The sequence below is a fragment of the Python bivittatus genome, unplaced genomic scaffold, assembly GCF_059951505.1.
Source record: "Python bivittatus isolate LINGU-HERP-01145 unplaced genomic scaffold, Pbiv_v1 ctg000580_np1212, whole genome shotgun sequence".
Classification (NCBI taxonomy): Eukaryota; Metazoa; Chordata; class Lepidosauria; order Squamata; family Pythonidae; genus Python; species Python bivittatus.
In genome coordinates, this window is record NW_028277087.1 from 28,830,078 (window position 1) to 28,853,730 (window position 23,653).

The 23,653-nt window shown below is 38.3% G+C and overlaps 1 protein-coding gene across 2 annotated transcripts; it reads right to left on the reverse strand.

The window, feature by feature from the left end:
• Positions 1-208: 208 nt before the first annotated feature.
• On the reverse strand, positions 209-23,028 carry LOC103060463 (extracellular tyrosine-protein kinase PKDCC-like). 2 transcript variants are annotated; one of them, XM_088149858.1, is made up of 7 exons: positions 18,583-23,028; positions 16,513-16,635; positions 15,675-15,946; positions 13,247-13,326; positions 13,034-13,138; positions 11,498-11,674; positions 209-890 (listed from the first exon to the last, which is right to left on the reverse strand). In XM_088149858.1, exons 1-7 carry the CDS (start codon positions 19,054-19,056, stop codon positions 874-876), a joined length of 1,248 nt encoding a protein of 415 aa, XP_088005984.1. In that variant the 5' UTR covers positions 19,057-23,028; the 3' UTR covers positions 209-873. The 2 variants fall into 2 exon arrangements, with proteins under 2 accessions (XP_088005984.1, XP_007433698.3); XM_007433636.3 differs by lacking the exon at positions 209-890 and adding an exon at positions 6,699-8,587 and having other exon boundaries at positions 18,583-23,026.
• Positions 23,029-23,653: the final 625 nt, after the last annotated feature.

A 23,653-nucleotide genomic window follows, 5' to 3' on the forward strand; every position in this document is an offset into this window, starting at 1 on the left:
TACATTCCCCCAAGTTTTTTTTTTCCATTAGCTATCTAATGTCTTGGTGAGGATCCCAAATTGGCCAAGGTGTAATCAACTTCCTAAGCACTCTGTTGGAGATAGATATCAAGTCAAAATGTTCTCCTGATGAGAATTGTTGGGAATTAAACAGGGGGAAAATCACAAGGAGTTGGCTGCTAATACAAAATTAAGAAACCTAGGTTGTTTAGTTGTTTGCTTGCTTGTTTTTTTTTCTCTAAACCTTGGCTGCAGTCCTACACAACATGTTTTAAGCACTTTGGATGAATGCAAGCCAACAGCAACATCAAAGGTAAGCTTGCTTGGCAATCATTTAAAGAGCAAGGAATATTACAGAAGACATCCTGTTTGTTTAATATATGAAGTCACATTTAAATCCACCATAACTTTAGCTTTTTATTTCTCCCCAGAGAGTTAACCTTGAAAACGTGAGAGTTTATATATGCAGCCTTCTCCAATCCAATGTCTTCCAGATACTGTACATTGCATTTCAAATTCCAGTGTTACCTGGTTGGATCTTATGTCAAGATACTCAGCCAAGATAGTAGCTCTGGTGCTCAACTGCTGGTTTGTGATATATAAACAATTAACAGTAGTGTTTCATGCCTCTGATCTTGCTCAGGAGTGTATGGGTTGGGGGAAGCTTATAACATGTTTTGGTATATTATCATAGGAACTTGATCAACCAGCTCCTCTAGTAAAATTAATTGCTGACCAAGGTTGTAAATGAGCTCTCTCTCTAAAAAATACTTACTCCCTGAACATCCTGACTTTATCCCTTCCTTAGATCTATGATAATTTCCCTTCTATTTTTAAAAAATGAATTTTGAAGCACAAGGTATTTGCTTGGTGTCACTTCATCTCTGTTCCTGTAATTAATAGTAAAAAAAAGACATTTTTAAAACATATTTTATCTAAACTTTTTCTCCACAAATTTTTCTTTCTACTTATATTTTTCCAAGGATGTAACAAAATTGTTGTAAAGAAATATTGTTCTACCAGCACACACACTTTTCATTAGAGCTGATGTCCTATAGTTTCCATGCTTCATGCTAAACTCAAGGCCAAATAAGACTATAGATAGAGTTGATAGCTGACAGCATTGGTGGTAAAACAATTGTGTAATTTGAAGATTATGCAAAAGACAAAATCACCCAAGTTAGTTCTTGTGATACAAAGAGCAATTGCATTATCTGTACCACCCGCTGCTTCATGCCTCTGCATCATATAAGTCACATCATTGACATCCCCACCAATTTATAGGAGGAAAGTATAAAAAAAAAAAAAAACAGAGAGGAGAACACAGGAGGAGGTAGTTTGTCTTGCCCAAAAGACATGCATGAAAAATTTGTTGAATAAGCAAATCTGGATTCATATAAGACACCAAGACATAATTATGTTTACAGCCACAATGTATTCTTGTAGCACATTAAGCCAAAACTATATTATAGCTTCAAGCAACATATAACTCCAGAGGTAAAGTGAGATTTCTGTGTATCTGGAAAGAGTAGCGAAGTGGCTGATGATACTATTTGAATGGTTAAAATAAAACGGGGAAAGCCAGGAACTCTGAAAGGAATTCTTCAAAGTAGGGGAATGAGCATTAAAATAGCAAATGTCATTCAGTGTAAGCAAGAAGAAATGTAAAGTAATGCACATGGAGGCTAAAACTTCTTCATATATATGCTGATGAGATTTGAGGCACTGGGAACTGAAAAGGAAAAGACAATTTAAGGGCTGTGATGGATAGCTTAATGTAAATACTAACTCAGTATGGGGGCCCTTTGTTAAAAGCAAATTCTATCCTGGGGTTAGGAAAGAAATTTTAAATAAAATTATCACTATTGTCATTTTTATCATTCATTTTGTTGATATACCACTCTTCATCCCAGAAGGAGTCCCAATATAATGTTTTATATATATTTATTTATATTTCAAATTTGGCCACTGCCCATCTCATGAGGAAGTGACTCTGGGCGGTTTACAATAAAAACAACAAATAAACATTAATTAAAATACAATAAAAATAGTATAAAAATACAGTAAAAACACAATAGAAAACAAATACATACATAAATAATAATATCTTCCAAGGTGCTGCTAGTAGAAAAGATATTAACATACGGGAGCATCTTCAAGGTGCTAGCCACCCCCAGGATTGGTTGCCCCTTTTTTCTCCCCATGCAAGTTGGCAGAGCCAGGTCTTAACTGCTTTCCAGAAGGTCAAGAAAATAGGGGCCTGCCTCACCTCTGAGGGGAGGGCATTCCATAGGGCGAGGGCCATGACAGAGAAGGCTCTCCTTCTGGGCCCCACCAGTCAACATTCTTTCGTTGACAGGGTCTGCAGCATACCCTCTCTGCTTGATTGGGTGGGACGGATGGATAAAATGGGGGTGAGACCATCCCTCAAGTAACCCGGTCCCATGCCATGTAGGGCTTTAAAGGTGATAACCAATACTTTGAATTGGACCCAGAAGCAAACTGGCACTGAATGCAGCTCCCACAGCAAGGGTGTAACATGTGCCATCCTTGGGGCACCCAAAACTGCCCACGCAGCTACATTTTGAACCAGCTGTAGCTTCCGGATACTCTTCAAGGGTAGCTCCACGTAGAACGCATTGCAATAGTCTATATATATATAATGCCTTTATAGAAACAGATGAAGCCACTGGCTGGAATAGTTCTACCTCAATTACACCTCAACATGATCTTATACAGCTGCAGAAGAGTTACTACAATGATAAAAGGACTGGAGCAATTCCACTATAAGAGAAAGTTATATCTGAGTCTAGTTTAGCTTAGAAAAAAAAGTCAAGTTGAGAGCAGAGCACTTGAATGTATAGGATTATGCGTGGTAGGGAAAGAGTGGCTGGGGGAAGGTTTTCTCCTTCTTCCCTACTACTAGGGCATTTTCTGAAGTCAAATAGGCCAGATGGGGTGATGGCCATCTATTCTGAAGACATTAAAAAGGAATGAATAATTTCTGATGACAAATTCATGAAAGGCCACTAAGTCACAGTGCTGCTCTATATTGTTTTCAGAATCAAAGGCACTGCATCTCTGAATATTAATTATTATTAGAAATAGCTATTATTTTCATGTCCAGTTTTGGGCATTCATAATTGAAAAATAAATGTGATCCTCTGAGGTTTCCTTAGAGTTCTTCTATGAAACTACGATCCTCAGCATAGCAGCTTAATGATGGTGGGCAGATAGGAAGAAGACCATCTCTGAAATGCAACATGGTTCAACCCAGCACCTGCCTTTATCCATTTATCTATTTTCTTTCCTTCTTTAAACTGGAGAAAACACCTGGAAATGTACTCTGATTCTGTAGTCTATGGAAAGATTTATTTATGTATTTATTCAATTTGTATAGCTGCCGAACTCACATTTGTGACTCTGGGCAGGTCACATAATTAAAAACAACAAATAACACAACCAATAAAACGTAGAAATCAATAAAGAACAGAATAACACTCCCCCCCAACCAAATTAAAGACCCAATTAAAAACCAACATTAAAATGGAGAAATATATACATCAGGGAAGTAAAGTCATAGAACAATCATTATAGTCATCTGACAGACTCTGAATCAAAACTGGACCCCCAGGCATGTTGACACAACAATATCTTTAGAGCCTTTCTGAAGGCAAGCAGGGTCGGGGTCAATCTAACCTATGGGGGGATGATGTTCCAAAGGGTGGGTGCTATAGCAGAAAAGGGTCTCCTCCTGGGTCCCATCAGATGACACTCCTTAATAGATAGGACCCATAACATGCCCTTTCTGCCAGACCTGATGGGGTGGGTAAATTGAACTGGGGAGAGCCAGTCCCTCAAATAACCTTCCCCTATGCCATGTAGGACTTTCTAGTGTCATCCCCAGTACCTTGAATTGAATCTGGAAGCAAACTGGCAACCAATTCAGCTTGCAGAGCAGAGGTGTAACATGTGCTGAATGGGGATTGCCATATCTGAGCAGCTGAAATTCAGATGTCCCTTGCTGCAATCTGCAGTCATCAAGATTTTTGCAGCCCCATCAGATATCTCTAGTCTATGACAAATAATCCAGTGAGCTGCTTGGAACCATGGCTTGTTACCATAAATTTTACAGCTGCTCTAAATTCAATCATTCAGTCTTCTTACACCTGGAAGTGGAAGTCAGATGCCATAAAGGGACTTCCTTTGGGTGCTAATTGAACCCTTGAAGAATTCATGACTGAGCAGACATTTGAAGAGAATGTCCAAATTCATTACAGCTCATTAATTCACACCGAATATCAAGACAAGGAAGCAGTATATAAATTAAAAAATATATTTGGATGAAAAGGGAATATTAAATTCTATTATCATTTTATATTTTCAAAGATTAGGACATGACAAAAAGAACTTTAGAAGAAATGTGAAATGTTTGCTATTTAAAATGCATGACAAGGAAAGAAAATGTCTAGTGTTTTTAAAAAGTGCAGCCTTTGAGACCAATCTTCATGGTCTCAAGTTGCTGAAAGCATTACCTAGCATTCAAAGTAATAGGTGATAGTGTTCAAGATTTAGCATTTGGCTGATAAGAAACTGGGAGTTGACCTCCCATCTTGAAAGTACATTGTTCTGATTTTATCTCCCAGGGTTGAAAGGTAGGAAAGATAAGCCATTATCTCTTACTAATCCAGAGCAGCTGGCATCAGAAGAGTAATCTTTTGTTTCTCTGTTTGTGTTTCCATTGCAAACCCCACTTTAGAGAGGTCACCATTATAACCAGGGCCTTGTCAGTAGGGCAGCTTTGTTCTGCTGCTAAATAGTATTAGTGCTCATGGCTTCTTCTCCCTTTAGAGCGTCCTTTCTGTACGTTCTTGCCCAGCAGTTGCATAATAATAGCAACGAAGGGGAGTGCAGCTGTGTGTTAATGAAGTCTTGGCAACACTCATCAGCACTGTCCAAACAGGGCACTGGTGCAAACCCTCTGGCTACCTACAGAGAACCTCCACAGAATGTCAACTAAAGCCTTCAAGTGATCAAAATATTTCTCTTAGTATCATAGGTCAAGTCAACATGGGTGGTATAGGGAAGCTTAAAGTATGGTGTGAACATCCTTGTATTATTAAATTGCCTTTGGACCAAATTAGAGATTATAATACAATAGCAAGTGTGTGTAATAGCACCTCCCTCCCCACAGTGAAATGCAGCTGAGGGACACTGCAATTATTGAAAGAAAACATGTTTAAATCTTACTGGCAGTTTGTGTAAGAGCAAGCGGCATTATTACACAAACTGTGTGGACTGGTTCCTTTTGCTTCTGAACCTTTCTCTTATTAAGAATGCCCTCCTCAGGCTACTTTCCCATTCCTGGGAGAAGGGTTTCTGTGTTTATCTCACCCCCATAAAAAAGCAGCTGGAGCAGAGATTTAGAATTCTTTCCATGTAATACTGATTTGCCCCTTAAAATGAATCAGTGTCTCAGTCTCATCCTTAATCATCCATAAGAGGAAAAACATATTTCTCATATCACAGTAGGGTATGAGAATTTCTGGAAAAATGTTGACCACCTAAGAATGTTGATCCTCTAAAAGCACTGTTCTGGGATGGATATGATTTGGAATGGAGTTCTGCTATAGAGGTTTCTTATATTCAGGCTGTTTGTGTGTGTGTACATGCACATAAGTGCTCCCATGCACTTATAAGTGAGAACTTTCAAAAATGCCTACATTTTAAACTCATGTTGCCTCATCAGAAGGTCTTGTGATATAGGAGATGTTGCTATGGGGCTACGCTTTCTTCCATGATGCCCAGATAGTCTCAGCATAGACTTGGGAGGTAGGTTCCACTTGAACCCAATTCATAGACCATACTAAATGTATTGTATGGAGCTTGTCATGATGGTTTACTAACTGGGCTTGTGATTTAGCATGACATGTGAATCCAATTGCTGTGCATTACTGAAAATAAGAGCTGAAAAGAAAAAATCCAAACAAATAATGACAGATCTATAGTATGGATCACTGTGTAAATTTTGTGTAAGCCTGGGATTCCTTCATCCCAAGCCAGGACTTGATTAGAAAAAAAAAATCTTTCTACAGTGATTGCAGCAACAATAATTGTTTTGCTGTAACAAAAAAACAGTAAAAACAGTAAAAAGGAATGTTAGAAAAACTTACTTCTAATATTCACAGGTTGAAAGAGAAGCCAGTCTAGCATGAGATACTTGAATCTGAATTCTTGCACTAAGCAGGGAGTTGGATGTAATCACCTAAATAGCTGCTTCCAACTCTATGGTCCTGGCTTCCAGCAGAATCAGCAGTATTGACAAGTGTATTAAAAAGCGCTAATTAGCTGAAAACAAAATCATGTAAAAACTCAGGAAGAACTCTCTGGCTGCACTGTCCATCTGCATTCCCACTGACGCTCCTGTCAATCACATCTAAACCTGTCACCTTCCTTGTAATAAATTTCTATTCATATTTCCTGGATGGTTAATAGCTTTAAGTTCAATGGCAGTTATTTCCAAAAACTATGATTTATAGTTGGTGTGCTCCAGGTTCCTTCAATTAAATAATACCATCCCTCAGAATCCCGGAAGCACACCTTCTCCGTAGCAGTGCCCGCCCTCTAGAACAAGGTTCCCCCCAAGATCTGGATGGCCCCCACTCTGAAGTTGTTTAGAAGAGCTGTGAAGACCTTGCTCTTCTCCCAGGCCTTTGGTGAAGGAGATGCCCCATTTCGTTGTGCTTGCTATCTTTTTTCTTTATTTTTCATGTTTTATTATAATTTCTTTGGCTGTTGTGAGCTGCTCAGAATCATTGAGAATCGGGTGGCATACAAGTTTACTAAATTATTATTATATAAGACTCTGAATGGAGAAGACAATAAGTGTCTGAAGTTTCATGTTAACAGCTGAAAATAATGTTCAATGGTATCTTAAAGTTTTTTGTTTATTAAATTGGAAAAGATGAAACTTTTTTTAAAGGAACAACAATCCATTATCAGAATGGGAAAATGTATTGCTTTTTAGAAAACACATACATATGCATACAAGTCACTGAACATTTTGCTCAGCAGGATTTCTTTCACTGAAAGTAAACTGAACAACCTCCAAGATTGGTACAAAACTTTAAACACATCCCACTTAATCATGTTAAATTAAAATAATCAAAGTAAATAGTCATGCCTCCATCTTTTCTTTTTCTGGCTGCGCTATACAATGACAACAATAGGTCCAAGATATTATTTTAAGGTTTGGAACTGGAAAAGGTTAATTTAGCCAGAAGAAATGCTGGAAATTTAAATAATCAGGTGCAAAGTCCCTTAAAATATCTTTTGTTAGGGAAATTGAGTGTAAATGGAAAACAGTGATTTGGAAATATTTAACTTTCAAAGGTATCATCATCAGTTTTAATGAAAGGTTTAACTCTCTCTCCTCAAAGGCAGTTTAAATTAGATCAACATGCCTGTGAGACAGAAGGGAAATAAAGGAGGTTGAGTGCAATTCAAACTTTAATTTGGCTTCTGGCAAGATGTAACTATGTGGGGCAAAGGAATGTGCTGCTGGGTGTTTTTAAAACCTGATGGAAAGATTTCAGGTTTACAGAACTATGTTAAAAAGCTGACTGAAAGCTGTCCATTAAATCCCTATACACAAGGATGAAAGTAGATGCAACTAGAATGAAATACTAAAATATGAACCTGTTCTGAGTACCAGAACTGCAGTATAATGTTGCTGAAAATGATAAATTATTTGGTATTTAGAATTCTTTGCACATCCCCTGCAACTCATTCAAGAATCTACTGGTAAACCCTTCTGTCCACTCATTAAGCTGTGTACATTTGCACTTATTCAACCATCATATTTACATAAATTTAAACATTACAAAACTTATTAAATCCAGAAACAGTAAAGTAGGAATATCAGGTGTATATCCACATTAATTTGCACTTCCTGGACTAACAGTTGCCAAATGTCATTGGGATGTGGGCGGCATACAAGTTTAATAAATTATTATTAATACACAAATTAATTGGTTTTATTCTCAATAGCACATTGCTTATTTATAAAATAGTGCACAATGCCTAAATTAAGGAAAAGCGTGTGTATAAAAATGCATATATTAGAGAAAGCCTATATTAATGTGTCCCTGAAGGACAATTGCATAGAAAAATAAATGTATTTGTGTACTTTTTTTTTTAACTTACACAGAAGCTAGAAATACACAATTGAATATACATAAAGCCAATTCGTCCAATCCCAGTGGTGGCTGAAACTGAGACTTGCATAGTTGTAACAGTATGAAACAGCTTACGGAATACCTCTGGGATGGATAAGTTCTTGAATAAAGAGATTTGATTATTGAAACATTTGTCACATAAAGCTGGTGTAAATAATAGCCTCACAGCAGAAATAATGTAAGCCATCCATTTGTGTTGATAACATTAGTCCCAGTAACAATGTGGTGTTTTCTATGGCATCTCAATCAAAGACTTCCTCTTGAGGATGCAGATCGTTTAACATAAACCTCCATGGTGCTACCTGGAATTAAGTAGGTCAAATTGCTTTGAAAAATAGCAAGATGACGCCCTGAGGGGGGGAAAAAATAATTGAGATGGTGCAAAAGAGAACTAAGAATATCGATAAAAGTAAATAAGAAGATAATTGTATATAGGTTAAGATTAAATGCTACAATGGAAATGTTATTGTACTCCAGAAATGCTTTGTATCCTGGTCACAGGATTCCTGTATTTCTACAGAGCAGCCCCCATAATAAGGGCCAAAGCATTTTCTGTACTATACTGTAAACTCCTATAGTGCAAATTTCTCTTCTGGCCATAAAGGTGGGGAGAGGAAAGATGGTAGTGGTGGGGGAATTGATACAGTAATTAACCAGTATAGCACTATGATTCTCAAAATGGCAGCTAGATTGTATACTGTACATCACAAACTGGAGTAGAAACACTGAACATCTTCAGGACATGTTTAAGACATACTCAAGCTTAGTGAGTGTTGTCATCCAAAACATTTGGAAGGGTTGGAAAAAGCTGTCCTACGATACTATGCTTTACAACAATCTTGCCCAGCCTGATGCCCTCCAGGTAAGTTGATCTAGAACTCCTTTCATCCTCAGCTAGCAGTGTACTATATGGGGATGGTGGGACATGGAGTCCAGTATATCTGACAGACTCCAGGTTGGGGAAGCCTTCAGACTCAAACGTAATGAATTCAGCACTGCTTTAGGTATATTATTCCTTCCTCTTTTTCTTGTGTCTAGGGAAATTTATTAAACAAACAATCAGATGGTAATGCCTGGCTATTTGGACTTGGAAATTAAACAGGGCCAGTCCTGATTAGCACTTGGATGGGAAAACACCACAGAGGACCTGGCCTTCAGGCTAGACTCTTGGATCAGATTATATCCCAGGAGACAGTGAAAAACCACCTCTGTACTATTGCACCCCCCCCCCCCCCAAATCCATGACTATATCCATGTAGCCATCAGGAGCTGAACCTGATTCATGGGCATTCATGCCTTTATTTTGCCCTGTGGTGAGATACACTGTAGTTTATCTATTCTATGCACTGTAGATGCACGCTATCTATCCCTATCCCCTCAAAAGACACAGCCACATAGGTAGGCGTCTGGCAGTAGAATGCTTTGTTAATGTTCCACATTAGAAACAAGAAGTGGGAGTAGAAGGGAAATAGTCAACCGTGGCTCAGGAACTGACTTGCTGGCATTTGCATTAGTCCTTCAATGGTCAAGGTGGACTGTTGTGAACCCTCTTTTTATATTCTGCCTAGCCTTTTGAGAGGAGGGTTGCTATTAAAGTAATTCAAGGAGAAGTGATTACAAAAATGGAAGAAAAAGTGCCTTTCTGCCTTTATCTTTCTGCACCGGATCAGAGATGCAGATTGATGCCATCAGCAAAGATGATCCAATCAGCAACTACACACTTACATAGCTTTTGCCTCTGTTGCCACTTCTAGGACAGAATGATGAAGACAGGAAGACCAATTCCTTTTTAACATGGGACTGTGACTAATGATAATTTTGCCTTGCCATTACCTCAGCAGCCACGTTAGGAATCCTACCATTTTTGTCTCATAGAACAATCTGCTCAAGAGAAGTTCTAAGAGTATTTCCATTCCTGACAGCACTGGAATATTGAAATAACATAGATTCCTTTCTTTAAGTGGAAAATTCCTGCAGACGTAGTAGATGATCTTAATAGATTACAATACTGTTCCATCTAGGCTTAGTATTGCCAGACAATATTATCTTTCCTTATTATACTAGCTAAGTTGTTTTAAATGAATAAGCTAAGAACAGGAATTCGGAACTTCAGTGAGTTCAATTACGTTCTATCCCTAAGCTATAAGATATTTAGAAAACACTGAAACACAAAATCAATATAACTAGGAGAACTTATTAAGATAATTGATATATATTATCTATTTTGATTCTCACAATTAAAACACTGTTCCAGTAGAGAAAGGTGCAAATACTTGACTATTCAATCTGCATCCCTCATTGTTCCCATTAATGCTCAGATGACTGTAGAAATGTCAGGTAAAATGGAACACTGTCTTCAGTGAAAGGTTGTAATCAGTGTTAATTAAAGGGCATTCATGAAACATGTCGTTTTGGGGATATAAATAAAAAGAATTATCATAAATATTATAATTATAAGAGCAGTTCTCATTTTAGAACTTTTATCTTGGATACTCCAAGGTATTTTACACAAAAGTCTGCATATAACATGGATTACTTTATCCTGTCTTTGGTAGTCACAATAGTTATTTAATGAGAGAGTAAACCTGCTGAAGGGAGGGAGGGAGGGAGGGAGGGAGGGAGGGAGGGAGGGGACAGAAAGAGAAAGAACTTGATGTAGCTTCATGACTGAAAATATGCATCTCAGTCTAGCATATCTCAAATTTGTGCCTGACAATGCCTGAGCAAAACAAGAAAAAATAATTTAGAAATGTATACTTTGAAGACTAGCAAAATTTAGTTTGAGCAAGTGCAGAATCTGTGAAGCTGGCAAAACAAGTGGATCCAACTCATGCAAGACCACTTGAATTGTTTAAATGGCTGTCTTCAGTCACTGCACAGAAGTGGGGCTGAAATAAGAGGATGTAGAAATATCACCTGCATCTTTATACTTTGGGTGCTTGTAAAGCTGTTCATGGTTCTGCAAAAATTTTGTAAGTGTTTTTATCTAAACGTGCTGACAAGCTATTCTGAATCAGAAACTCTGCCTTATCAGGATTCCTGATTGTGGACAGAGCTGTACACATATGCAGATGAATACACTTCCAAGCACTGCACAAAATGTGTGAAGATCTTTGCAAGCAGTTGGGCGTGTTAGGCTGGCATGAGCATAACTTCCCTTACCCAAATGCAAGTAAAAGCATGTCTAGATCATGTGTGAATCTTCCATGGATTTTTGAGGAAAATGCCAAGGTGATCTTTATAATGTCACTTGTTCTCACCTGTCCATGTTCTCTGTGGAGTGATGATAAAATATTGACACTGTGGATGGTAACTGCAAATGGAGGCAGCTTCTTCTACATTATGAACAGAGAGCATGCATCTCAAAGGGCTATACGAAGGCCAGCACTTATAGTCCTCTGTATCCACACTGCGGAATCCCTTTACAACAACATATTCTGGTGGTAGGGAGAAAAGATAAAGGATTATTACTATGTATCTGTTGGAAACTCAGAAATATTTCTTAAATGAGAAAAATGGAAAAGATGGTTTAAGATTCTGCATCTCAACCAGAACTTATCTTCTCAGGCAAGTCTATGCAAAGCAGTTATAAATCTTGTCTCTCTCACATACACCTGAGCCACTCTTTATTAGCAGTATGGCAAGCCATAACATTTTATTCTTATCTTCTTGGACAGCCTTTATGTCATCAGTGACTCTATTTTCTCACTTGGATGGGTGTAGAATTTATTACATGGACAAATAGGAGTTCTATTCCCAAAGCAGTCTTGTAAGATTTTTCAGGCTCTAGGAATATCATCCCCATTTTAAAAGAAATCAGTAAACTTATTCATAATGAAACCTAACCACACCACCTGAAAATTACAACGTTCAGAACATAAGGCACCACACAACCCATGGATATATGAAATGGAAGTGGGACTATGACCACAAGCTCCATCTTTTATTGCTGCAGTAGACCATCTTGGAGGCCTTCAATACATCTGGAATGTTGAAGCTTACGATGGATGTACTCACAAAATGGCTCCCATGGGATACTTCACAAAATGTCTACTCTGGCCAGGGAAAACTTCACCACAAGTGAACTTGCCCCTCTCCCTCCATGCTCTCTAATATCCCAGAGAAAATGCTATGGAGCCCAAAAGCATTCCCACAAACAGTCAAATGCTTCAGGCTAAAGTTTTACTTTACAACATGTCATTTTCTTATTTATTGGTTTTATTAAAACAATATTTCTAAAATATCAGGTAGGGCAGGAGCTCAGTGGGCATTAAGGGAGGAGTCTGGAGTGTTCATCCAGACCACATTGCCAATCCCTGCTCTAATAGCTATATCCACAGTATTTGTTTAAAAGGGAACCAAACATGTAGGCTTGACTGCCCTCAAGTTGATTACTTGACTTTTCAGATGAATGTTGTGTAAACAGTAGCAGAGGAGTATGGCTGATAGACTCATTAGTGTCAAGGCTAACAGATATGGCCTCTCTTCGCATCACACATTTATTAAATGCTTGAGAGTTGTTCACAGGAAAAGGTCCAAAGATCAAGTAAACCCTACTCAATGCAGTCACTGGTCCCTCTGTAGCGAAAGCTAGTTTTACTAAAATCTCAATGACCCAAGTCCCAAAGGGGTTTAGGTTGACCAAGCTAGCTTCTCCCACCGATTACAATGGGTTTTAATTAAGCACAACTCATTTTATCTGTGTCAGGTCCCTATGCATTTAGTCTGATTGAACTTCCTCACTGAAGTTAAATAATTATTTTAGAAGCTTTAAAGTTAGGATATGAAATCCATACCTTTTAAATGAGAAGGCCTTTTCTGCAGATAAAGTCCTGACTTGTACAAATGCAAAACCTTTTGGAAAGCTCTTAGAGTTTCATTTGCTCCATATCGCAAATCACCTACATGCAGAGGGGAGAGGAATGTTGTAAGACAAAAGCTGCTTTAAATCAGCTCTTATTTAAATAAATATTTTAAACGTATCTTAAACAATTTGAACTACCACATACCTGTGGCATTCAGGATATCCTTCAGAATTGGTTGCAAAACAATGGGTGCGGTATGAGGTAAGAGATAAGTGAAGAAATACCTAAAAAAATATTGTGAAGCCTTACATATTAAAGCAGACTTTACTGAGTATTGATAACAAAAATCTTAAATCTTATGATTTCTAACAAATTGAAATGGAAGGTTCTTGGTTAGAGCTAAATTCAGAACAGAAAAGTTTATCTTACCCTATCTAACTCCAACAATGGCTTTTTAATTTTTTTTTATTTATATGTTTGGGCTACCCCACAATAAATTCACAAATTAACGTTGTTTCTCAGATATCTTTATTAATGAAATAGTGCTTCCAGCTTTGTCCATAGGCCTCCCAGAACTAAATTCCAAATATCTCATTTTGTATCTGCCCATTTTTTGGGCCTGGGAAGAAGAATGAATATAATGAGGGAGAGAGGCATCAGTGCACGTGACTTGCAAGAGAAAATTCATTAACTCATTCAAGGAAATTTACCATTTCTTGTTTAAAGTATGGAACTCAGCATGCTAAGCCATAATGCAGCTTGGCTTTTTTATTTTATTTTATTTTGTTTATATTGCCACACAACTCACCAACTGCTACTCTGGGGTTAAAAGAGAAAAATGAAAAATATTCAATGAAAAATAAAAACAACAGAGAGCATAATACAACTATGGGCAATCAGAGTCACAATCTCAAGCACCACAAAACCAGCCTTATCCAACATCCTGGCCCAGTGCCAGGGGAGGCACCAGGTTTTCAAGGCCTTATAAAAGGCCAGCAGTTTACCATGTACGGTAGTATGAATCCAGCCAGTAAATCATGTTTTAAAAAGGCATACATTGCAATTGTCTCCCAACTGTAGCTTCTCAGCTGAGAGTCAACTTTCTCCAACCTGGTGCCCTCCATATATTAGTTGCTGTGAGAATGAGCCATGTTATCTTTCATTCTGTAATAAGGTCAGTCATGCAGGAAAAGGGCTCGGGAGCCCTCTTTCATATGATAAGCACCAACTATTTTTACCTCAGCAAAAGTTTGAACAATATTATATTCATACTTTTTTTTTTTAATCCGTTCAATCGTGTCCAATTCTCAGAGACTGCCTGGACAAGTCCCTGCAGCTTTCTTGGTAAGGTTTTTCAGAAGTGGTTTGCCATTGCCTCCTTCCTAGGGCTGAGAGAAAGTGACTGGCCCAAGTTCACCCAGCTGGCTTTGTGCCTAGGCAGGACCAGTTTCTAGCCTGCTGTCTTAACCACTACATCAAACTGGCTCTTGTATATTCATACTAATGAATACAAAGAATACTTTTGGGGATCTGCTGTCTGCTATGACCTATATATATATTTGTTGCTTCTTAGTAAGGCTAGTAGACACTTGTTAGTATCACCCAAGTTTGCTTGGATCTAGGCCTTACTGTCATCCAGCAAATTTTGAAAGAATAAGATTTTCCTGTTTCCATCTTTCTTCCTAAATGAGATCCACTTAACTAGCAGAAACAATAATTTAATTCTCAGTATAACAATATCCAAGGTCAGCATTCCTTCCTTCCATCTATTTTAAGCCATCTGTCTACCAACTTCAGTCATACATACTATCCAATATGTTTATTTATTTGTCAAATTTATATAGCCACCCATCTCACAAACAAGTGACTCTGGGTAGCGAACAACAAGGATAAAAAACAGTTAAATTAATAAAAAGTAAAACAATAGTCATTACATTATAAAAATATTAAAAACTATAAAAGATAAAGCTAAAAAAGAAGAAATATTAGGCAAGGAGATGTTAATAATAGGGAAGCCACTTCAATAATTCCCCAGTCCCCTAGGGTCCCCTGGTGTGATGGCACAACCAGGTTTTGAGGGATCTTCAGAAGATCAAAAGTGAAGAAGGAAACCTTATTCCATAAAGCAGGCACCACAGCAGAAAAGGCCTGCTGCCTAGGACCCACCAAATGTAGCTCTCTAGCTCACGGGATCTGCAGCATGTCCTCTCTGCTGGATCTGGTGGGACAGGATGATATTCCCCAAGCTTGAGGAATTTTTGAAAGCAATCCAAAAGTAGCATAATATTTGGTTTCCAGGACAAAGCCTTTATGAATGATAACCACAAATAGATATCTTTAGTTGGAATATTACTATGCATCATGCATTAATGTTTAAAGAATTATAGTAATGTAGAACAACTTCCTATAAATTAGCACTTTTAGATGTATTGAGTAGAAGACCCAGAGTTCCAGACACATTGGACTTCATAGCTAGAATTCTGAGGACTGCAAGCCTAATACACCAGAAGATAGTAGTTGGAGAAGGCTGCCATAGAAGAAAATACTACATGAAGAAAACTGCTAAAAATAAATGGCGTACGTGATAATGTTCTTCCCCAGTTCTTTTTCTTCTAAAAGTTATCCAACTTACCGGTATGCATTGAAAAGATTCCGTTTCTCGTTTATTCCTTTACAATTCCCATGGCTGGCACATTTGAGAAAGAAGGTTTTTGTGGGGAATTTGAGAATGCAGTCCTGATCTTTTTTGCAAGACAGTTCCTCAGTGCTCACATCATCCAGGTCTGTAACTTTCAGGATTCCATTCACCATGACAAATTGCCTTGGTTGGAAATCTAGAAGGGCAATGGAACCCAGAGGAGAATTTGCCAAGTAATATAGCAGTTCTACCAGATTCAGGCAAATCTGAAAGAGAGGTGGTAAACAGATTAAAACACATAAGAAGTTTTCTTACATTTTAACATCAGCAGCCTACCTTTCTTTCTTCCCACTCTTCTGCAGCTCAGTGCACAATTCATCGGAATATACCTATGGCAAAAATTTAAGGCCTCAGTGTATTTGTTGATCTAATATAAAAAGTTATGGGATCACAGCCAATCTTTCCATATTGTTTAACTGCACCTTAAATATGCATTCTGAAGTGGACTACTAGTGGTGTGCTGTAGATAAGTTGCCTTTGAAATAGTCCAGAAATTTCAGCTGGTTATAGAATATGCTCCTGCCTGTATGTTGACAGATATATTGACACTGATGTGTTACAAAACTTCTAATAGCTTCCAGACCCAAAGACTTGACTGTCTTTGGAAGTGACTTTGTCCACAGGATTTGCAAAGAGGTTTAATAGCACTCAGATTCTGTTGCCATATTTTCAAGAGCAAAGATGGTCCTTGGGCCCTTTTTCCTATCATGGAGTGACTCCAGCTAGGGGCTAGTACTACTAATAAAACTCTCCTTTGCTTTTGTTTCCTTACTTTAAATCTCTCTTCCCAGGGGATTTGTAGAAGCTGAATCATCTCCAGAGGGGCTCCCAGCTCCAGCATAGAAACCACTTTCATTTCAGGATACAGGCTATTATTATAGCATTGACCATGCAGCTGTCAGGAGAAAATGCAGGATGCTGTATTAATACAGATGCAAAATATAGAAATTATTTTTCTAAAAGAACAGATAAATACATTTTACTAATGGTGGGAAAGGTCAGATGAAGATTTATTTAAAAACTCAACTGCTCTTGCTACAGTAAGTGTATGCCTTATATAGTTGATGCTAAGCATGCTGGTACTAGATATAGATCATGAAGTTAATTAGTCTGCATTTTGAAGTTGAGGGTTTATACCTCCCAGATAACTCTTTATTCCTATTTATGTTTATTTACCACTAAATCAGCCAAGAGTAATTTTCTTCCAAAAAGGTGTAGCAAACTGTTTTTTGTGGGTTTCTTCCACCAGTTACAGCTCTGTTGGGTGATTAACAGTAATTGAACCAAAAAAAGATTTCAGATTAGATGTTATCTAACTGCACTTTACATTTGTGATCAAATATTTCCTATTTTATTCAACACTGCAAACTCACCTAGCATATTTTGCATGATACTCCTCACCCGTATCATTTTCCCCTAAATATTGTGGCTTTCTTGTAGAGGGTGAGAGGAAAGCATAGCAGAGAACACATCTTGAGACTATAAGGGCTGCATGCATCAGAGCCCTAGGAGCCAACCTGAAATGCCCAAGAAAAGCTTACAAACAAGGCAAAAAAGCAATGAGACTTCTCTGATTGTTGTTCCCCAACCAATGGTATTCCAAAAGTGGGAACCCTGTGGCGCTCCAGGTATTAAAAGATAGTATTTTTCACTATCATGCATTTTTTTGGCAACAGTATGACAGTAGTTTGTCCTTGCCTTTTTCTGATATGTTCTACTCAACTTTCCAGCCTAGCTAACAGTCCTGGAATTTCCAAATGGCTACCAATCCAAGAACTAAATAGGGCCAACTGTGCTCAGTTTCCAAGATCTGCCAAGCTCAGTTAGGCATTCCCATTTGCTGAGGATCTCCAGATGTCACAAGACTAAAATTGCCAGCAGCATCAGCCAGCATGTTCAGTGGGAAGGATGCAGGACACCTATAGGTCATCAACATCTCAAGATACAGATTCATCATCACTGTGATACTCAGAGGCTATGTAGTTGTTTATGAAACACAATCACCAAAAGCCTAATTTTCCATGAATTTGACTAATCCTCTTTAAACCATCAAACCATCAAAACCATCAAAATATCAAGTGGTCTTCATATTTTGTGGTAGCAAATATCTGGAGGTTACAGGCTGCATGATGAAGTATGCAAGTAACATAGCAGCAGTCCTGCATTTTACTCCAAGTCTGCATTATCACCTCCAACAAATCCAGCTAGGATCATGAAGTCTTTTCAGTTGATCAGTCATTAAGTGACTGATTATATGTGTCTCTGTGTGTATTGTATATAAACCTAGAATAGGTCCCCTTTAAACTAACTGAAGGAATTTCAGAAGAGTAGGCATGTTTATTGCAATGCACACAAAATAATTTGTAAAGTAAAATATATTTGGCTGTAACATTTTCGCCTAAAATCTATGGATTGGTCTGTTAATTTGAGGTTGGACTCAAAACAAGAACATTTTTAAAGTGGCGACAGCTTAAAATCCAGGCCATGTGACAAAAAACAGTGGACTCATTAATTTTATTTAAACAGTTATATGCTGCTCTCTGCCATATGTGAATAGTCAGCTTATAGATACTGATATCCATTCCAAGTAAACTGTCATGAGCTACACCTTTGAAACTACTAATCAGGGAGATGGAATTGTGTAGAGTTATTACCTTACATTGTGTATAGATCAACAATCTTGGATTAAGCACGTTCAACCATCACGTGGTTGAAAGTGGGGAGAAACGTAATCTGTAAGATATCTCAAGAAATATACAGTATTTACAACTATCCAAAACATTCAGCTAAGCTCCTAGGGTCTCCTGCCCAACTTCCCAAGCGCGCGGGCGGTACTACGTGCCTTGATGATGCCTTGATGATCCAGACTCTGCAACAGAATCGTCTCCTTCAACAGTTTGTAAGCAGCGAGCTGGAAACAACCTTCCGCGTGGCCGTAGCGTTGAACACAGCGATTCATGTCGCTGCCTGTCCAGTGCACAGATTTCAGGGCGATTTCCTCGCCACCGGGCGACAGCGCAGCCCTCAGCACCAGCTTCGTAATGCCAGCGCCCACCACACCCACATCGCTCAGGCCGTTCAGTTCCGCGCAACCCAAAGGCTCCGCGGCCGCGGCGCGCCTTGCGGGAGACGGAGAAGTGCGCGCTTGGATAGAGGCTGCCAGGCGGCTCAGGTCTTGCTGCCGCTGCTCCAGTTCCCACATCAGTTTCGGAGGCAGCTGGGCATCTAAGAGCCTCCAAGGGCCCGAGATAACAAGGGCCAAGGCAAGCAGGGCAGGCATGATCAACAGTGCAAGGAGTGCCTCAGGACCCGGCATGGCGAAGAAGGAACGCGGGAGCGCACTGGCGAGCAGCTCGCCCCAGCACAAGGCTAAGTTTGGTGAAACGAGAAAGGTAAGGCTTCAGACAGGGAGGCGGGACTCCAGCAAGGAACTGCCCACCACTCAGACTGGCCTCGCAAACGGTCGAGTAGGAAGCAAGGCTCTGGAAAGTAAAAGGTCCCCGCCCCCAACTTATGCACATTCATGATTCGGAGGACTCTCCCTCTTCTCTGGGGGAAAAAAAACCCTTTTTCTCCTCCTGTGGCAAGGTGTAATGGAGCGACGACTGTTCAAGTGCGGATTTGGCTCGGCTAGGAGGTTCAGATGAACTGATTAAATGCAAGTATCACTTGAAGATGACCCGTGACATCCAGTGATGAACGATGGCTCACCACAGATCTGGTCAAACCCCCCAAATTCTTTTCCAGCCGCAGACAGCAGTGTTTTTTGATGGAGCAGTTCACGTATTCAAATGCTGGTTTTGAAAAACTTGGGTTATAAGTATCAAACAAGGGCATTTGGGAGAGAGAAAGAGTGCTCTCCCCCATTTTTCATTTTACAGTTGTTGCTGGGGAATAAGAGTACAGGAAAACCTTAATCCAGGGAAAGGAAAAAAAACACACACACACACACACGTCCAAAGTGTTTCAGAAATGCTACTTACTTTGAAATGTGTGCCACAAACTTTCAAGGTTATTGGAGTTTGGAATGATTGTCTGGAGCTCCTGCTGCTTTTAAACGTATAGATCTGCTGAAGGGAGTGTGTATAAACCCAACCTTGTGCAAATTGCAATTTATATTTCTCAGCCTAGCCTACCTAGGGGTGTTGGGAGAACAATCTATGGCTCTAGGTTCTTTGGATGAAGGACAGCATGCAAATAAAACAACTAATAAAGTACAGTGCAAGTGCAGAACATGAAGAAACTTGCAATTTGTCCTATCACATATCTGTGGTGAAGGTTTCCAGGCATTCTGAATGCCCACAATTTTTGTTCGTTGGAAAAGACTTGTACCCCATTGTTCTGATACTTTGGTATCCTTCAGGACACTTAAAAAAACAATGGAAACAACTTCCATTACATTGCCATTTTTTTAATGCTTGGATTTTGGAGTTATTTAAACAAAATAACATTTTAGGGCATTTTTTGAGGTATTTTTAGAGCATCACTGGGTGCAACTGCATTCCTGCTCTTGAGACAATACAGGATTAGAAACAACAGTTTTTGGACTGTGTTTGACCCCATAGTGAAATGCACTCTTAAACTGGTTTTCTTTAAGAGAATATGTTTTAGTTAAAGCCTTTAGGATTTGTTTTACAGTACTGTCATGTTGTTTTTCCAAAATAATTTCAGCCATTTTATTGTTATATTATTTTGGGGGAATATTATAAAATCTAGTTTGTATGAAAATCCTTTAGTTTTATTAATAATGTTATGCTTATTTTTATTTATATATACATATATCTACCTGCTGATTAATTTCAAATTGTTCTGCTCATAATGCTTTAAAAAGGAGGGGAAGCATTCTTACTAACATTTTGTCAGGATCAGTTACAATCCTAATGAAAATTAGTTCTGTGAAGCTCTTTTTCCTACAATGAATTTCAAGCCTTTGCAACTAAGAACTTTTTATTTCAAAGAAAAGAGTTTAAGATTCTCCGATTATTTTCAGATACAATTTTCTGAATATATGAAGTATGAAGACAGTTAAGTAGAACAAATACAGTTCATTTCACAATTATGACTGGGGCTTAAAAAGGCACAAAAATGTAAGAATTAACATATGAATTTGAAGGCACTGAGATCTATCAATGTGATTCCCTGATATTTTAAGATATCTACAGCATTCCTGCTCTATTTTTGTTCAATCTTTTCTTGTACCCTTCCTAGAAAAGATATTGCATGATTTTCTTAGGCATATGATTGCAAACTGCTGTTACAATTGGGAAGTTTCTCTGGACATGTAACTCAGTTCAGTTCCTAGAATTAAAATTATTACACTATTCCAACACATGTGGAGAAAAATATTCCTTTATGAACACCTACAAATATTAGGGAACTATTTTAAGAACTGCCTACATCTGAACACCTAGGCCTTAAATGGACTGTGAAGACCTGGCATTATACTGGCAAGTAGTAGTCACAGAGTCTTTTCAAGTGTTGACCATATTTCTGTGGAATTATATTCTATGATCTACTCTTTCACTGCCTGTAACAGGTCTTAAAGATGTTTTTTCATTCCAAACTGATTTTAATTGATGGTGCTACTCTGGAATGTTAAAACTGTTATTAGGTATTTTTTCTTTGCAAATACTGGTATTTCAAAAACGGTTATTTTCAAATGTTTTTTATATTTTAAGAGATCAAATGAGTATGCAAAGCCCAATCCAAACTCCCACTTATTTGGCAACTAACTATCTTTTGCATAGATTAGGTTCAACTTCCCCTTTCCCAACAACAGGTAAACATTTTTTTTATCAGTAGATGCTCTCAGTAGAGATCAACATCTTCCTTGATAATCTTTCCAATTTTTGTCCTCAAAAGATTAACTGAATTCAGAAATGAGATGCAGACAGAAGGTAAAACAGAAGAATTGCCTTTAAAGGGAAAAGGCCATGATGTATCCTCTATATTGCACACCCATTTAAATCTTGACAAAGTTTGGCTGGGTTCAAGTGAGACTTTCCTAGAATTTGTGTTATACATTGCACTTGCCTTGCCCATTGGCATCTTTTGGCCACTGTATGGACATTTGGCACATAACATGGAATCATCACACTGTGAACTTTCCCATTCCTACCTGTGGATGCTGTGAAGAAAGTGGGTAGGGAACTCCACAACAGGATACATATTTTTATACTGTAGATTAAACTCAACAACTCTTCAGTGCATGCATAGTATGAAATTACTTGAAGCCAGTTTACTTATTATAATCCAAGAGATTTCCAAATAATAACTCTGAATTGCCTACACACTCTTAACTTTCTTGAACAGCCTGCTATACTCTTGACTTCAGTAAGCCATGTGATTATTCCACATATATAATGATTTTGTGCTAAAAGAAAGTTTTCACAGAACTGTATTTGAACAAAGTGCAGAGGAGGAACTGCATATATGAACTAGGGCTGGATAGGACAAGACATAGTGGTGTTCCAGATGATGCTCCAGGGATGTCTACTAGACCTACGATCTAAATGAAAAGGAGTTAAACTGCACCATCCACATGCTTTTGCTTCTAGACTGTCATCAAGATCTGTGAAAAAAATCCTCTTATTCAACCTTGCCTGAGGTCAAATGGCTGCCAGCTGGCTTCTACATTTTCTTTGTTCTCCAGTTCCTGCTGAGAGTTGCATCCTTGTGTTTTCCTAGTGAGACAACCACTTCTCCTTTTGTGTTGAACCTACTGTTGTCCAGGTAACCAGTCCTGCCACAATTTAACCATTAAGTTTCTCTGCTACAACCGCCTGCCACTAACTCCCAAGACTGGTTAAGCTCAGCAAATGACTACCTGATACTATGTCAAGCAAGCAAAGCTAAATAGCATGGGACTGGTTTCTAAGTTAACATATTTAGAATGTTTTATTTACTAATAAAGAAGAATCTCTTCAAAAAAATACTATCATATTGAAATTATCTGTTTTGGCCTTACTTGTGGTTAAAACCAGATCAAGAATTCTCTGCTATTTGTACCAGTGGTCATGGTTCTGCTCATTGGCCAGGGCATTGCATAAAAACTTGAAAAGAAGATGGAAAAATAATCTGTAGCGTGAGGTTAAATTCTCAGCCAGTGGGAGATCAGGAATATAGCAAGATTTTCTAACCTTAGTAACTTCCATGGTTCAAGACAATTTTTAAAAAATATTTCATATATCGAAGTTTCTCGATGCCAAGTCTTGCACTACACACCATCTTGCTGTACCTCATCATCCTTTCCACATCATCATTAGAGTAAAAGGAGCCTAAAGCTGAGTCAAATAACTATCATGTTTACTTGGAAGCAACAGCAATAAGCCAATGATAAAGCAATGTAGCTCAAAGGTTAAGAGTACAATAATTAATTTCCTTTGTTCTAACTAAAAGAAACATTTACATTACAGCTTGTAGACCAACCAGATTGTTTAGAAAACCAGCTAACAAGGATTTGATTCCTTTCTTACCTGTTTTTATTCACACTTTCATGTTTCACAAGGAAAGCCCAACAAAGATTACTGGAGTTGAAAGAAATGTGAATTGCAGTGAACAATGCATTCCTCTCCATCTCTTCAGATTGTACCTTCAGATGTGACATCTTAAGATGTTCACATATTGCCTAGAGTAACTGTTTTCCCCAAATTTCAATTACCTCTGCAGTCTAGTTTTGATAAAATAATTTTTATTTAATAAACCATTGCTTATTAAACTAGGAGCAAGCATCAGTAGTGGCTACTGGATGAACAGGCTGGTGCTTGCCTAAAACTGAATGAATGAATGAATGAGTGAACTTTTGAAAGGAATGTTGGTGGTCCAAGTTCTCTCTGCTCCAATGGGGGTGTGGAGGACATTTTAGAGAAGATAGGGTGTCAGAAAGCAGAGATCACATCTGTGTACAGAAAGGA